Below are 14388 nucleotides of genomic sequence, written 5' to 3' on the forward strand. Positions count from 1 at the left end.
AGACTCATTTCTGTGGACTGGGGCACAGGGGTGCAGAGAGAAAGGATAGATTCCATGCCATCAGCAAGAAGTCCAGAGCCGCTGCAGGTGCCTAGGTCCCCAGCCTCCCAGAGCCCTGGCTCCTGCACACGGCTGAGAGGCGAGGGGTGGCGTCATGGTGGGGGTGTGTTTGCAGAGTCTGGACTAGAAGGATGGTGCTGCCCAGGAGCTGCGGGGCATGCAGGGGCCTGGAGGGGGCCTGCCAGCTGTGGCTCCCGCTTTCTCCTTCCCGGGCACCCAAGCCCCTCCCCAGGAGGCCCAGAGGTCTCCAGCGAACAGAAGTTGCCTTGACTAATCACTTGCATTTGTTTCTTCCCACGAAGATGAAAACCACAGCGCTGGCATGCATTTCTGCTTTCCCTTCTCTGAGCTGCGATCCGGAAGGTCGGGGGAAAGCTGCCGCCCCTCCCGATGTGTGGCCTGAGAGGGCACCCCTGTGGGGAGACAGGAGAGCCTCTCGAACAGACGCATCTCAGCCTCAGAAAGCTGGCTGGAAGGGAGGACGGGGCTGTGGTCTCCTTCTGCTCCATGCAACATCTTCTTCCTCATTTCCCTTTCTCAACAGTCCTAGGGGCTCTGAGAATTTTCTGGTTCCTGAGAAATGATCTTCGGTGGCCTAGGTCTCTCACTCCAGGCCTTTCCTGATTTTCTCGCACACCACAGGGAGACTTCTGTGTTTGGTCCCCTCTTCCCCCAGCCCCTTGCACTTGCTCTGCAAACCAAACCAAGCTGAAGTGTTGCCGGCTTCCCTTCTGTTCATGGTCTGAGCCTCTTCTTTCAGAATTCCTAGAGCACTGGACCGGCTGTCAGGAGACCTGGAATGTGGTCCTGGCTCTCCGGCAACTTCCTATTGACCCAAGGCAAGTCTTTCACCCACCCTGGGCCTCCCTGAGTTGGCGGGTTGCACGTAAATGCTAGGGTTTAAGTTCTAACATAGAGGAATACCAAGCTTTTAGAGGGGCAGGCAGCTCCCCTCGCTGGATACCATGTGAGAACTTTCTAGTCCGCCTGTAAATAAAATCAGCCCCGGGCAGGCAATATGCCTTGAGAACGTGAGTGGTTCTGAGATCTTCAGGAAAACTGGGTATTTGAGAAGAGCCAGGAAAAGGGAAGGGAAGACAGGTGTGTGTGTGTGGGCAGTGAGTGGGTAGGATGAAGAAACAGTGGAAACCATTCCCTGGCAGATCTGGTGGGATATATCAGTCTGGAGATGCTCTGAGAATGCAGCCCAGTGGTAGATGGGGGTGAGGAAGGAAAGCTGGTGTGGAAAGGAGGGAGACCCACCTGTGGGGGCCTCCTCTCTGCTGACTTGCTTGGGCCTTGGCCTCCAGGATGGCTCTAGTATACCAGAATAGGAGGAGAGTGAGAGGTAAGACTTAAGGAATTGCTGGAGGTGGGGACACTCATCGTGTGCAATGCTCCCTGTTGATTTGCACTGCCTGATGGTTCTTTCTCAAGATCCACCTTGCACCTGTGGATGGCTTTGTGCCTTCCTCTGTTGTCACTCAGGGCACTAATTAATTACTTAAATTAAAGTTGATTAACTACTCCTTATGTGTGAGACACCAGGCTCAGGCCGAAGGATAGGGGAGGAAAGGAGGGAGCAGCATCTCTGCCTTCCTGAGGCTAACTCTTTAATGGGACAGTCTAATCAATGCTCACCAGTTAGAGTAAGTATCACAAAATAAATAAGCCGGCTGCCACGATGGTGCATGATGGTGTGGGAAGGGGGCTAGCTAATTCAGGTAAGGTAGTCAGGCAGGATTTCTTCATGGAGGTGATAGTAACAAGGAGATGTACCTGTGTGCTTTAATTGTGAGCTCCTCAAGGGCAGGGATTAGGTTTTATTTACTCTGAAAGCTCTAGTGCTTAGAACACTGTCTGGCATTTATTATGAAAATTGGGATTATTTTTATGGTAGGTATTCAATGAACTTTTGATGAATAAATAAATGATCTCCTTCCAGCAGTTCCTATTTAAAGTACCGCGTACTTAATCACATGAAGACAATTATGTCAAACACGCCTGATATTCTTATGCCTGATCTGTTTTTATTTCTTCCTCTCTCATCTGCCCTTCATTGATTTTTTGTTTGTGTCTCCATTTGATGCCCCAGATGTGTTGAGTCCAAACAGAACACACACACATGCACACACACACACGCACATTACCCACCACCTCTATTCCTGCAAATGCTGCAGATTCTATCCGAGAAGCTATTAAGCGCTCCCAAATAGAGCAAACCTCTCATTGACTATCACATGCCTCCTTAAACGACCTTTGAATAGTGTTTTCTTTTTATTGCTTTGTGAAGTTTAACAGCACCAATTGCGATTACTCTAGCTTACGATAAACCCCAGATCTATAAAACTCCTGTTCATTCATTATTTTTCTCTTGCTCCTTCTCTAGCTGTTTTTTTTTTTTTTTTTTTTTTTTTTCGGAATGTAGCAAGGAGTACGGGGCAGGAGGAGGAAGAGGGAAATAAAAATATACCAAGTTACTAAGGAAACAGATGAAATAGGGAACCACTTCTCCTCTTGTGACAGACACCCTATTAGATACTGTTAAATAGAACAAATATGCTTTAATATAGAACAAGTGGGTCTTTTATATTTATTCTAAATAGGAAATATAATGATCACACCTTATCTTTAATGGAAGAAGCAGCTAATTGTTCCAATATCTCACTAATTCCAGCATATGGGAGAAAATTATTTTTTACTATTTTACCAATTGTTCAATTTATACCTAGGTGTAGGGTGCAGCGTGGACAGAGATTTGTGTTTCTTGATCTATGTCATGGCTGCTATTCCAGTTCAATTATTAATGTGTTGAAGTTATAATTATTTTGAGTATTGGTACAAGATAATTATAAACCATAAAACAGCTACCCATGCTCGCTGATGCCTTTTCTTATCTGCAGACATGCTGGAGTTTGGGCTTGTGAGTTTTAGAGAGAGAAACACATGTATAGTGTGGCACTTGGGGTCACTGGACTGGCTGGAGTGGGGGCAAAGGAGCCTTCCCCTCCCCTGTGGGTCCTTTCTGTTCTCCTCTTGTGCCTTCCACCCTCCAGAGCCAAAGTCAACCCACCACACACATCTCTCCTTCTGCGCCCGCCTCCTATCTGGTCTCCTGTTTGCTGGTTGAGATTTGTAACTCATCATCTCTGGTGGTAACCTTGCTTGCCACCCCTATGTCTCCTTGTTTACCCAGCAGCAGCTCCTGGGTGTGTGGTTGTGTGCATGTACATGAATCTCTGTGTTGGGGCAGTAGGGAGGGGTGAGAGCCGCAAACAAAGAGAGAGACAGGAGTGGGGAGTCAGCTGCTCTGCTACCCCTTGGCTATGGCCAATGCCTCTGTTCCCTCCCTCTTTCTGAATACATTGCTTTATTCCCAGTGAGTAAGGAACCACTTCTCCTCGGGTGACAGACACCCTATTAGATACTGTTAAAGAGACCAAGGATTTTGGCAAGGGGTAAGGCACCTGGGATCACTCATTCTTAACCAGGTCAATCATAGTTGAAAGGAATAACACATTGGTGTGTATTGTATGTGTTTGGAGAAGGGGCTCAGAGAGAATGGGCATTGTTTTGGTATCTTCCCATTTAAACAAGAAAAACCTCTTTAAAATGCCACCTTAGTTTAGTTGTTGCAGAAAGTAAAGCTAACCGTCTTCAGAAATAATCAGATCCTGGTTTGGGTTCCAAGTCCTCTGTAGTCCCCCACTGATGCTCTTCCTTCCCTCTCTACTTAAGCAATATCTACTCTCTAGTTAATATGAAATTTCTTTATCCTACCATTTTCTGAATCCCTGGTTCATTATTACCATTACAGTTTTCTGCTATGGCAAATGCATTCAGACCCCATTTCTGTGTTAGAGCCCCTAACACCCAATGTGACTATATTTCAAGATAGGGCCTTTACAAAAGTAATGAAGGTTAAAGGAGGTCGTAAGGCTGGAGCCCTGATCTGATAGGATGAGTGTCCTTATAAGAAGAGACACCAGAGAGCTTATTCTCTCTCTCTCTGCCAGGTGAGGACACAGTGAGAAGGTGGCTGTCTGCAAACCAGGAAGAGAGCTCTCACCAGAACCTGACCATGCTGATACCTTGATCTTAGACTTCCAGTCTCCAGAACTGTGAGAAAATAAATTTCTGCTGTTTAAGCTATCCAGTCTGAGGTATTTTGTTGTGGCAGCCTGAACTGACTAATATACCCCTTCCTTAGCCACTTATGAAATGTTGGTTGGGGGGGTTGTTAAATTGTGTTCATCAGCCTTGTGATAGGATTCTTTTTAGGCCCCAGGATCTGGAGTCAGTATCCTTCTACTGGGGTCAGACACTTGGAGCTTGAGGTTGCAAATCCAGCCTAGCTCCTGACTTTTTGGCTTCCCCAATCCCCGTGAACCTCATTTTCAGCTTCTCTAATGAGCAGCGCCGGCAAGAGAATGTGTCTATTCAGCACCATGGACAGAGGTACCCTGTCAAGTCACACAAATTAGAAGTTACTGCCTAGCCCTCTCACAGGGGTGGTGCTGGGAAGGGCGGAGGTAGGCTGAGCAAGAGACAAGTCAGGGAGGAAGACCACCTGGCAGGATGCAGACCGTGCAGCCCCTGACCCTGGCTGTGCTCAGCCAGGGGACTCCTACAAATGAGACGTGGCTTCTCGAGGCTGCTGCCTTCTCACACTGACAGGCTGCAAAATGCAGGACGGGCTACTCCTTGTGTTTGGTTGTACTGGCATGACTCTTGTCAAATTGTCACCATGGGTGCTGGCCACAAACTTAGCTGGCAAGGTATTAGGTCTGGGGAGCCCGTGGGGGTATCGGTGTCATGGACTGTGGGTTGGGAGAAGAGCCAGCCAAGGAACAATGGGAAGAGGGCATCAGAACTTTGGTATAACTTTGGGGATAGCGGTGGTAAAGGTGAGCTGCCTTCTCCATGCCTGGAATGGAAATGTGGGTACAGGGGCTCTGGGCCCTGGGAGGGGAGGGGCCCAGCTCATGACAAGCTGGGCTGGTGGGGAGCCAGGGCTTCATTTGTCTGACTTTAATGAATAAATGGCATCCCCAGCCATTGTTTATCTACTTTTGAATCCTGACAAACAGTCTGTGGCATCTGATGGAGAGGGTTATTAGCTGCACGGAGACAGATGGTTGGGGACGAGGGGACTGGCTCTTTATTATAGCAGGCCCACAAGTGACAGCACTCTGTTTGCTTCCCAGCCTCCATATCAATGTCAATACCTTCCTGTCGCCTTCTGTGACCCAGTCAAGCCTCAGAGGAAAGACCCCAAACAAGAAGAAGGCAGAACGGCCCATGAGTAAGAGGGAGAGATAGGGCCAGTGGAGTTGGAAAAGAGGGCAGATTTCCCACTGTAAGTTCTTTGAAAATAAAAACTCTGCCTTATTCTTCAGTACTTTCCCAAGTGCCCTGTAAGGGGCTGTTTATTCGATAGGCATTCAAAAAATGTGAATGATTGAAGAGAAACGTAGAGAGGTCTGGATTAAAAAAGATACTAGAAGCAGATTAATTTGTGCTGGGTGAATGGTTGGGGAACAAAGGTATGGAAGAGAGAGGAAGAGAAGTAGAGAACACAAAGGGAGTTGGAAGACAGCATGAAGAAACGTGCTTACGAATCAGCATACTGTGTTTCAGGCATCAGCTACTCTTCCCCACGTTTCTATGTAAAGAGCTTCATGGAAATTGAACGGCTCTGTCCACTGTCCCAGGTTCTTGTTCCTGGTACCAGAGTTGCAGGGCATAGCTTCCACCCTCCACATCACCCCCAAGAGGGTGGGCAAGTTCTCACTGACCTTCATTCATTCTCCGAAACTTGTCCTTGGCCATGTAGCCCAGCACCAGACAGCATCCTCTCTTCTGGAGGCCCAGCTCTGGAAGAAAACACAAGTGAGTGAGTTGGGATTGGATCAGGTATCAGTGAGGGTCCTTTTGCTGGGGGTGTGAAGCCACTGCTCTCATAAACAAGGCTACTTATGTAACATTTACATAGCACTTGCTATGATCCGGGCATCCTGTTAAGTCAATAATTGCTCATCGGATTCCCACAATAACCTTCAGAGGTGCATACCAGTACTATCCCATTTTATATCATCCTCATTTACAGATGTATTAAGTAGGTAGACTTAGATGGAAGAGCTAGCTAGTGGCAAGCCAGGAGTTTGAATCTAGGCAGTATGGCTCCAGAGTCCACGCTCATAAACCACTACTCTATAGGTTAATGAGGCTCTATAGATCCCAGGCTTGGGGACTATATCCACCTCATGCTGGGACTGTGGTCAGGCCTGCCAAAGGGGAGGCAGAGTCTGGCTCATGGTGTCCAGGATGGAGCAAAGCAACCAGACACAGAGGGAAGCGTTTCGGAGGAATGAAGAAGTGGTTGGGTGAATTTGGGGGAAGATTCAAGGGTGGAGGTGGAGGAGTCGACCTTCTGGGAGAGAGTGAGTTTCTGGGCCTGGGGATTCCTGGACGTTCTCATGTTCAGGCGCAAGGCAGTGTTGTCCTCAAGCGCTTATGAGGTGTGGACTCGAGTGTGGAGCCCAGGGGTTGGGATGGCTAAGAGACACAGGTGTAGATCCTGGTCATACAAGACTTTGAGACAACTGGAAAAACAAGGTGGAACAACAGTTCTAGGTAGCAAATGCAAGAGACTTTTTTTTTTCACGGTATTTGATAAATGGGTGCCCGTTGTGCGTGGGTGTCGGACTGGAGTTATGTCTGCCTCACAAGAGGGCAAGATGGCCTCACCGGTATGTATCCTCTAATTCTGATTTGTCTTAAGCACCTTATGGGTTTGGAAGCCATTCTACACCAAATTCCTCTTCTGACCCCCACAGCACCCCCTGAGGTTGGCAGCCAGGTTATTGCTCTTCACATTATGCAGATGAGGAATCCCAAGTTCAAAGACGCTAAATGACTTTCAGGGATTATTTAGACTCCCCTCCCCACCTCTTTGCTTAAGACTCATACAAACGTGACAGCTGCCATGGTGAATGGACAAGGGGTAGGATTTCTGGAAGAGGGCATGTGACTGCACCCCCCTCCCAAGGCTTGCCATGCTTTCTGGGCACCCAGGGTTTCCCTCCATGGGTTCCACAGGGAAGGAGGGCCCGCGGAGTGGTGCATCACAGCAATTCCTCCCGTGATACTGGGTGTTTCTCTGAGCCCTGCTGATTAGCAGCGAGGCTCTTGGAGCGAGGCTCTTGGTTCATTTCCCATCCCTACCTCTCTGTCCACCTCTTGTCACCCAGGTCTCTCCTCCATGGATTGCAGGATGAAAGGGCCCATGAGAGACAGATAAGTCAAGCTTAGGGGCTCTTGCCCGAGAGAAAAACAAAGCGTGGCGGGGCGGTGGCAGAATGCGATGGCCCTGGGAGGTGGCTGGCTTTGATCTCCCGATTCTTTAAAGGGGTTTATTAACTATCAGTAAAGAGCAGAGAAGCAGATCTGAGCGTGCCTTTTCCAAAGGCGCTCACTTCTCTTCCGTCCCCTCCACGCGCGCTCGTCTGAAGGCACGGCCAAGCCAACCTCACTTCAAACAGCTTTACATCTCCGGCACCCAAATTGACGATGTTAAGTTCCCTCATCCAAGGCCTTGGCCCTTTCTTCAAGGGCTCCTGCTCTGTCGAGGGCCCTGTGGATCAAAGCCCCTTTGATGTTTACTTACTATATTTGTGGATTCTTTCTAACAACCACCTTCAAGAGGCAGGAATGCAGCCTGCCAGGAGGGGGGCCGGCGGAAGTACAAGCTGTGAGGAGGCGCGCTGAGCTCCCGCAAACAATGGGCTCTTGCCTGAGACTCTGAGACTGTAGAGAAGCCTCCACGTGCTGACGACGGACAGAGTTAACCAGCCCATTATAATGGCACGAGCATTGTTCATGGCCAGAACAATGCAACCGCTGACAGTTCTTATTATATTTTCCATTGACTTCTTATGCCCATCTAAAGCGCATAAGCAGGGACTCCTAATGAGAAAAGGATGCTGGGGTTCCTGCACTGAGCCCAGGAAAGCATGGTAAGGGGGTGGGGGCAGAAGATGCTGGATGGATTTAGGCCAAACATTCCCGTTGGTTTTGCTGGACCGCCCCGCTAAGCCCTCAGGGAAACAGAGGGGGTATAAATCTCCTAGAGATTTAGAGAGCGGGTCCACCTGTTGAATCCAGATCATCTGTGTTGGCTGTTTTTTACCACCCCAACTCAACCCATCCTATGTCACATAATGGGTCGCCCCCAGGGTGGCTGCCCGAGGAAAGAGGCCATATGTACAGTCATTATAAGTAGGATTCTCACTGACCATGTTTGATTTTTGCAAATGAGCAGGAAAAGAATTTTTTAGAAACCTGATTAATAAAAGAAATGGAAGATGAGCAATTTCTCAATGTATTTGGCTCATTTAATTTGACACGTGTGGGTTAGTCTTAATTATTTAGGCAGCTATATTACGAGGCGCTAATAAGCACACTGCAGAAATGTACTGAGTGAGAGCGCTCTCCAACTGAGTCCTTACCGAGAAGTGGGGAGAAGCCACTGGGATCTTTGCAAGAATGAGCAGGTTGGAGAATTAGTGAAGTGAGAATGAGATATCTATCCACATATGAAAATTTGGGATGTTCTTCAGAGAGATTTGCAGAGCTAAATTAGAGGTCACTGGGTTTGCATGAGGAAGCAGGCCAGCGGGGCTGAAGTGGGGGAGGGGAGGAGACTGTAGAAGCCCAAGTGGGGAGGCGGTGTGTTGTCAAAGGCACTGAGCAGAGAGAGGGGAGGAAGCAGGAAGTCACCACCATGTCTTGGGACAACTCTACCCCGCCAGGCTAACCAGGCTCTTAGGGGAGAGATGATAGAATGCGACACAAAGAACAGGAATCTTTCACTTTGTGAGCTAGACCAGGTGCCAGACCACCACTGTCCTTGTCACACAGCACTGGGACCGAAGGTGGAGTCAGAACACAGATGCCCATTTTAACAGCAAGATACCAGGGTCTTCTCCACGGAGACCTTGGGGCTGCAGCCTTTGGCTGAGCACTTATCAGTAGCAGAACCACCGGATGTACTGACTGTGTCTTTGGAAAATGATGAACGTGAATTGAGTCATCTTGGCTTAAAAGGAGAGTTCACAGCAAAGAAGTCCAGGGTCACCTGCAGGTAGGATGGGGAAGGCACTGTCTAAGGAGAGCAAAGGCTTAAGAAATACTACTGTGCAAGGAAGCATTTATGGGGAAAGGGCCTGTTTCTTGAGGGAAGGGTAGGCACCCCAGGAACTCCTGGCTTCTAGACTGTGAGCAACAGAAGGGTTGGGATTGTGCCGTTTTTAGCTCTGAGTCCCTGGTCCCCAGCACAGTGCCTGGCACCTGGCAGGGGCTCAGGGACAGTCTTCTGATTCAATGAAAGGGCCAACCACAGACTCCTGGGTAATGACCCGCCCTCCCCTCCTCTCCCCTCCCCTCCCCCAAGTCAGAATCAAAACAGGTGGGCTGAGATGTCGCACAACGGAGTAAGTTAGGGGAAGGTGGTTGCCGAGTGAATGAAAGTCGTAATTCATTGGAAGAGAAGTCTAGGAAAAGTGAGATTTCCCTCTGGGAGGAATAAAAAGGGACGACTTTATAAATGGAACCGTTTTCCTTCAGTTTCACAGGGTGAAGATGGGACTTTTTCTAGCCTTAGGATTTCTTTATTCTTAGTAGTAATAACAATGATACAGTGCTATTACTTCTCATTTGCGGGACTCTTGGTATTTCACGATGCTGTCATACTCACTACCTCATTAGTGGCTCACAATAGCTCCGTGAAGTAGGCAAGGAAGAATGGTCTATTTCCTCCAAGTTGGTTTCAGAGACCGAGGCTCAGAGAAGTAAAAGGACAGTTCAAGGCCAAAGCACTAGCTGATAACAGCGCGCAGGTTAGCATCCAGGTCTGATTTCTAGCGTAGCTCTCAGGGTAGGGTCTGGGATCCCAGGGCTGCCGATGCTGCGGTTCAAGACAATAGAGGACACAGGCCCGTGGTCTTGGCTGGGCCCGTGTTCCGGCTGGACTATGTCTCTGCCCTGGGCTCCCCCACCGATTCACATGTGAAAGTACCACAGGATGTGACTTTGTCTGAAGAGAAGGGCTTGACAGAGAGAATCAAATTAAAATGGCCATTAGGGGGGCCCGAAGCCAATGTGACCAGTGTCCTCACAAAAAGGGGAAATTTGGAGGCAGACACACACACACACAGAGGGAGGATGCCATATGAACACAAAGTCGGCCGTCTACAAGCCAAGAGAGAGACCTGGAACAGATTCTTCTCTCACAGACCTCAGAAGGAAGCCACAAGCCAGATTCGCATTTCATAAAGATCGTTCCAGCACTGGTGCAGACGACGGATGCGTGGGGGTAAGCCCAGACAAGAGAGCACAGTTGTTCGACGGCTGCCATCCTCCTGGTGAGTGATGACGGACTGACATCTGCTCCCTGTCCCTGTTCTCTGAGATCTGAGAGCAAGTGCAAGGACCCTGAGCTTTCTCAGGGGGACATTCAGAGCCTCTATCTCCCTGCCACTTTGACACAGGAGAGCAGGAGAGGGGCTGCAAATAGCTCACCAGATGGTTCCTTAGACCATATGGAGAAGGCGTCAGCTCGACCTGGCTGGAGTCACAGGGAGGCCATGTGTGTTTCGAAACCGTCAGTCCTGGCTGGAGCCCGGCTCCAGCACGGCAGAGTGAGCCACACACAGGGCTTCTCTGCGTGCTTTCATATTCTCATTTATAAAATGTGGATATGGAGAGTAAGACTCTCCACTCATGGTTAATACGAAAATCAGAGGCACTTGGTAAAGGGTGCCTAGGATCAAGTAGCTGATAAGGACGAGCACAAGAACCAGAAACGAAATATCAGATTGGGGGTTAGTGACCATCAAATTCATCCTCCCCCTTCTTTACAGGTGTGAAAGGGAAGACTCATCCAAGGTGATATAAAGAACTTCTGGGCGGCATTCTCTGGAGGCTAGCGTGGTAGCCACAAGCTGAGGGGCTGGAAGAGGAAGCAAGTCAGGAAGGCCAATCAGGTGGGTATAGCAGCAAGGCTAAGGTGCTGGGGATGGAGAGATAGTGATGAAACTGAAAGACATTCTGGGGAAGAGACAATGGGCTGAGTGTCAGAGTGGCTCAAGCAGAGGAAGGGGGTAGATGCCCAGGGTAGATTTAATCAGGCAGAACAGGGGAGCAGAAACAACTGACCAAGGCAGTGGTTCAGGCATGGGGTGATAAGGTGCATTGCTGGACTTCTGGTGTTTGAGGTGATGGGGTTCCCAAGTGAAGGGGTCCTGGATGATTACATGAGCAGGAATTTAGATCTGAAGAAATACATTCGTAATCGGCTTTACTGACCTCAGAGTGCAGATGTCTTGGTCTGTAGACCAATTTGTTATGTAACGAATGAGATAAAAAGCAGTGGGATAGGATGAGCAGACTCTGCCACAGGGAACACCAGGCATGTATTAACGAAGTGGGACAGGCAGGATCTCCGATCCACAGACTCCCATCGAGACGCTACCACGTGTAAGACACAAACACGGAAGGTCAGCTTCCCTTCACAATGAGATCACAGTCCATTCGATTCTGCAAGGCATATACTTGCAAAGAGGTGAACAAAAATCAAACACAATAGTTCAGGAAAGCAAAGGGTCATGAACAGCATGTGAGTTATTTCCACATGCATGGCCATAGCTGTTGCAGGAGCCCCGAGGAGGAAAAGGAGCTGCGGGTCTTGTGGTGAACCTTTCCCCAGGACCTTGAAGGCTGGAGATTTGTCTGGGGGTGTGCCTTTGTTGGGTATCCGCACCGACGGCCTGACTCATGGCCGATGGGCCATCAAAAGGCCCTCTGCCAGGATGCCGGGCTGATCACCGTGTGCCAGAGTGTTACGTCTGGAAAGTTCTCACCTTGATTCTGCTAATCCTGCTTTCTGCTTCAATTCTGTTTCATCCTGTTTACAGCATTATAGCTCACATCCCAGGCAATAATCATGCCCAGAAATCATGCAGAGATCACAGTTTTCTGATCAACCTCTCTAGTAAAGAGGCCTAAAGAGAGGAATAGCAAAGGTTTATTAATCCTAACTAGTGCCTGGCTCTGGCCCTCCAGGACAAGTAATAAATGTTTAATAGCCCAATAATACCTGTTTCATAATTATTGACTCTCATTGCTTGCTAATTCTAAGTTTATTAAAGAACTATAAACTTTACATTGTTGTAAAGACATAATGGCTATTTCATTATCCATTTGAGTTAATTATATTAGAACTAAGTTTTCCCCCATTCATATTAAGTATCAGTTAGTTGTTTTAAATTATTGATTTGTATTTAATTAACTATGCTATTACATCCCAATTAAATTCTTGTAAGAGAAACCTGAAACAGCTATTGTCTTAAGTTTTTAAAATCATGAATCGCATGAAAAACTCAAGTGGGCTTGCCCTCTTTTAGGAAGGGTTAACAATCGTTGTGATGATTTCAAAGAGTCTTTGTGACCACCAGGCCATCCTCGCCACCTCCTGCAGGGAGCACAGCTCCCTCAGACACCTGACGGTAAGGAGCGTGTAGCTTCATGCACCAATAGCAGGGACTGACACTGGGGAAGCCCTCCAGGCGCCCGCCCCTGCCTTCCATTTACTGGCTGGCATGATGTTATCCATGGGGTGGCCAAGACAGGCAGTCGATCAACAACTCCTCACTACCAGCTGCAGGGCCCATGTTCGTCTATGTTGCCCCTGGCTGCGGATCCCATAGACCTGCAGGAAGTCTGGTGCCCACGTGGTCATCACTCCTCTGGCTTCCCCAAATTCCTGCTCCACTGGCCCGACTCTATACATTGTGGTCAAGACACATCAGCCATTTACTGAGTAGTGAAGGGCATTTTACTTTTCTCATCTTGTTTCCCCTTCACATGGACCTTGTAAAGACAGGTGTTATTATTCTTCCCTTTATTTATAAAGAAATGGACATTTTAGAGGGCTAAGGAGTTCACCCAGGGTCCCTGAACTATTGAGTGGCGAAGCTTGAGTCCATCTGTCTGCCTAACAGCATGTCTGGTGTACCTTGCCACGCTCTGTTCTCAGTTCTCTGGGAGATACGCTCCTCACCAGCTGAGTCTCAGCCCACCGGGCTGGCTCTCTGAGAGCTCGTCTGGCTCTTGTCATCCTTTTCACGGAAGGTTGGGCTCATCTTCTATCCTCAGACACTGCCTGGGGTCTTTCTCCCAGCTCTCATCGCTTGGAATTCCAACATGGCCACCAATTGACTCAGAATGTGGCCTTCCTCTGGGCCACTTGGACATCAGTGCAGGCCCCAGGGTTGGCAGACTGTCCCCCACTCCTGTGCAATCTGAAAGTGGGACATAGGCTACCCCACCCCCTGGGGTGGGCTGGATGCAGCCTGGCCTTGTCCCTTTCCACTGGCTGGTATCATCTGGGGCCGAGCTCACTTAATTCGCNTCCCCAGGGTTGGCAGACTGTCCCCCACTCCTGTGCAATCTGGAAGTGGGACATAGGCTACCCCACCCCCTGGGGGCTGGATGCAGCCTGGCCTTGTCCCTTTCCACTGGCTGGTATCATCTGGGGCCGAGCTCACTTAATTCGCCATCACAATTAAAATTGCCATTTACTGATTGCTTATGATTGATCAGTCTCTGGGTTAGGCACTTGGCATGCATTATCTTCTTTAATCATAAAAATTCTCTTAAGTATTATTGTTTTTCCTATCTGATAAAATGGGAAACTGATAATCCAAATGATTCAATAACTCACTCAGGGTCATACGGCTAGTAAGTGTTGAAGCCGGCAAACCTGATTAGGAGTGAGGTTCTTTGGATGACTGGGATAATATCTTTGTGAGAGGCACAGGGGATTGGGGAGAGTTTAATAATGTTGGTTGAAGAGTTTTATGGAAACAGTTTTATCACATGTACAAGATTACCTCAGCCATCCCTGGTTTAAGATGTCTGATCCCAGGGGGTTAATTGCTCTGTGAGGGAATATGACAGAGAAACAGGATCATGAAGGCCACTCCTCCCCCGGCCTGTCATCACTCTACTTATCCTGTGAGGAACAGGGACTGCTGAAGGCCATATGCCTGCAAGGCTTTTAGACTTTTCCTAAGAGCAAGCTGGAATTGGTGAGTAACGTTTGAATGGGACCAGATGCTTGACAGCTGTATGCCCTCTCCCTAGGGAGTCTCAGTCTGGTACGGCCAGTCAATCACAGCTAGAAGTGCAGGCAGAAAGAGGACATCTCTTTTCCCTTTATTCTTTTAGGACCAACAGAATCCCCAAAGGACTAAGACTGAGGGCCAT

At 48.7% G+C, this 14388-nt stretch overlaps 1 protein-coding gene across 3 annotated transcripts in view; it reads right to left on the reverse strand.

The window, feature by feature from the left end:
• Positions 1-14388, reverse strand: part of KIRREL3 (kirre like nephrin family adhesion molecule 3) — a 576106-nt gene that overhangs the window by 131744 nt on the left and 429974 nt on the right. For all 3 annotated transcript variants that reach the window (XM_034666066.1, XM_034666067.1, XM_034666065.1), the window contains exon 3: positions 5859-5936. In XM_034666066.1, the coding sequence (XP_034521957.1) occupies positions 5859-5936 (78 nt within the window). The remainder of the gene's footprint in view (positions 1-5858; positions 5937-14388) is intronic.

Source organism: Ailuropoda melanoleuca, chromosome 8, assembly GCF_002007445.2.
Source record: "Ailuropoda melanoleuca isolate Jingjing chromosome 8, ASM200744v2, whole genome shotgun sequence".
Taxonomy (NCBI): domain Eukaryota; kingdom Metazoa; phylum Chordata; class Mammalia; order Carnivora; family Ursidae; genus Ailuropoda; species Ailuropoda melanoleuca.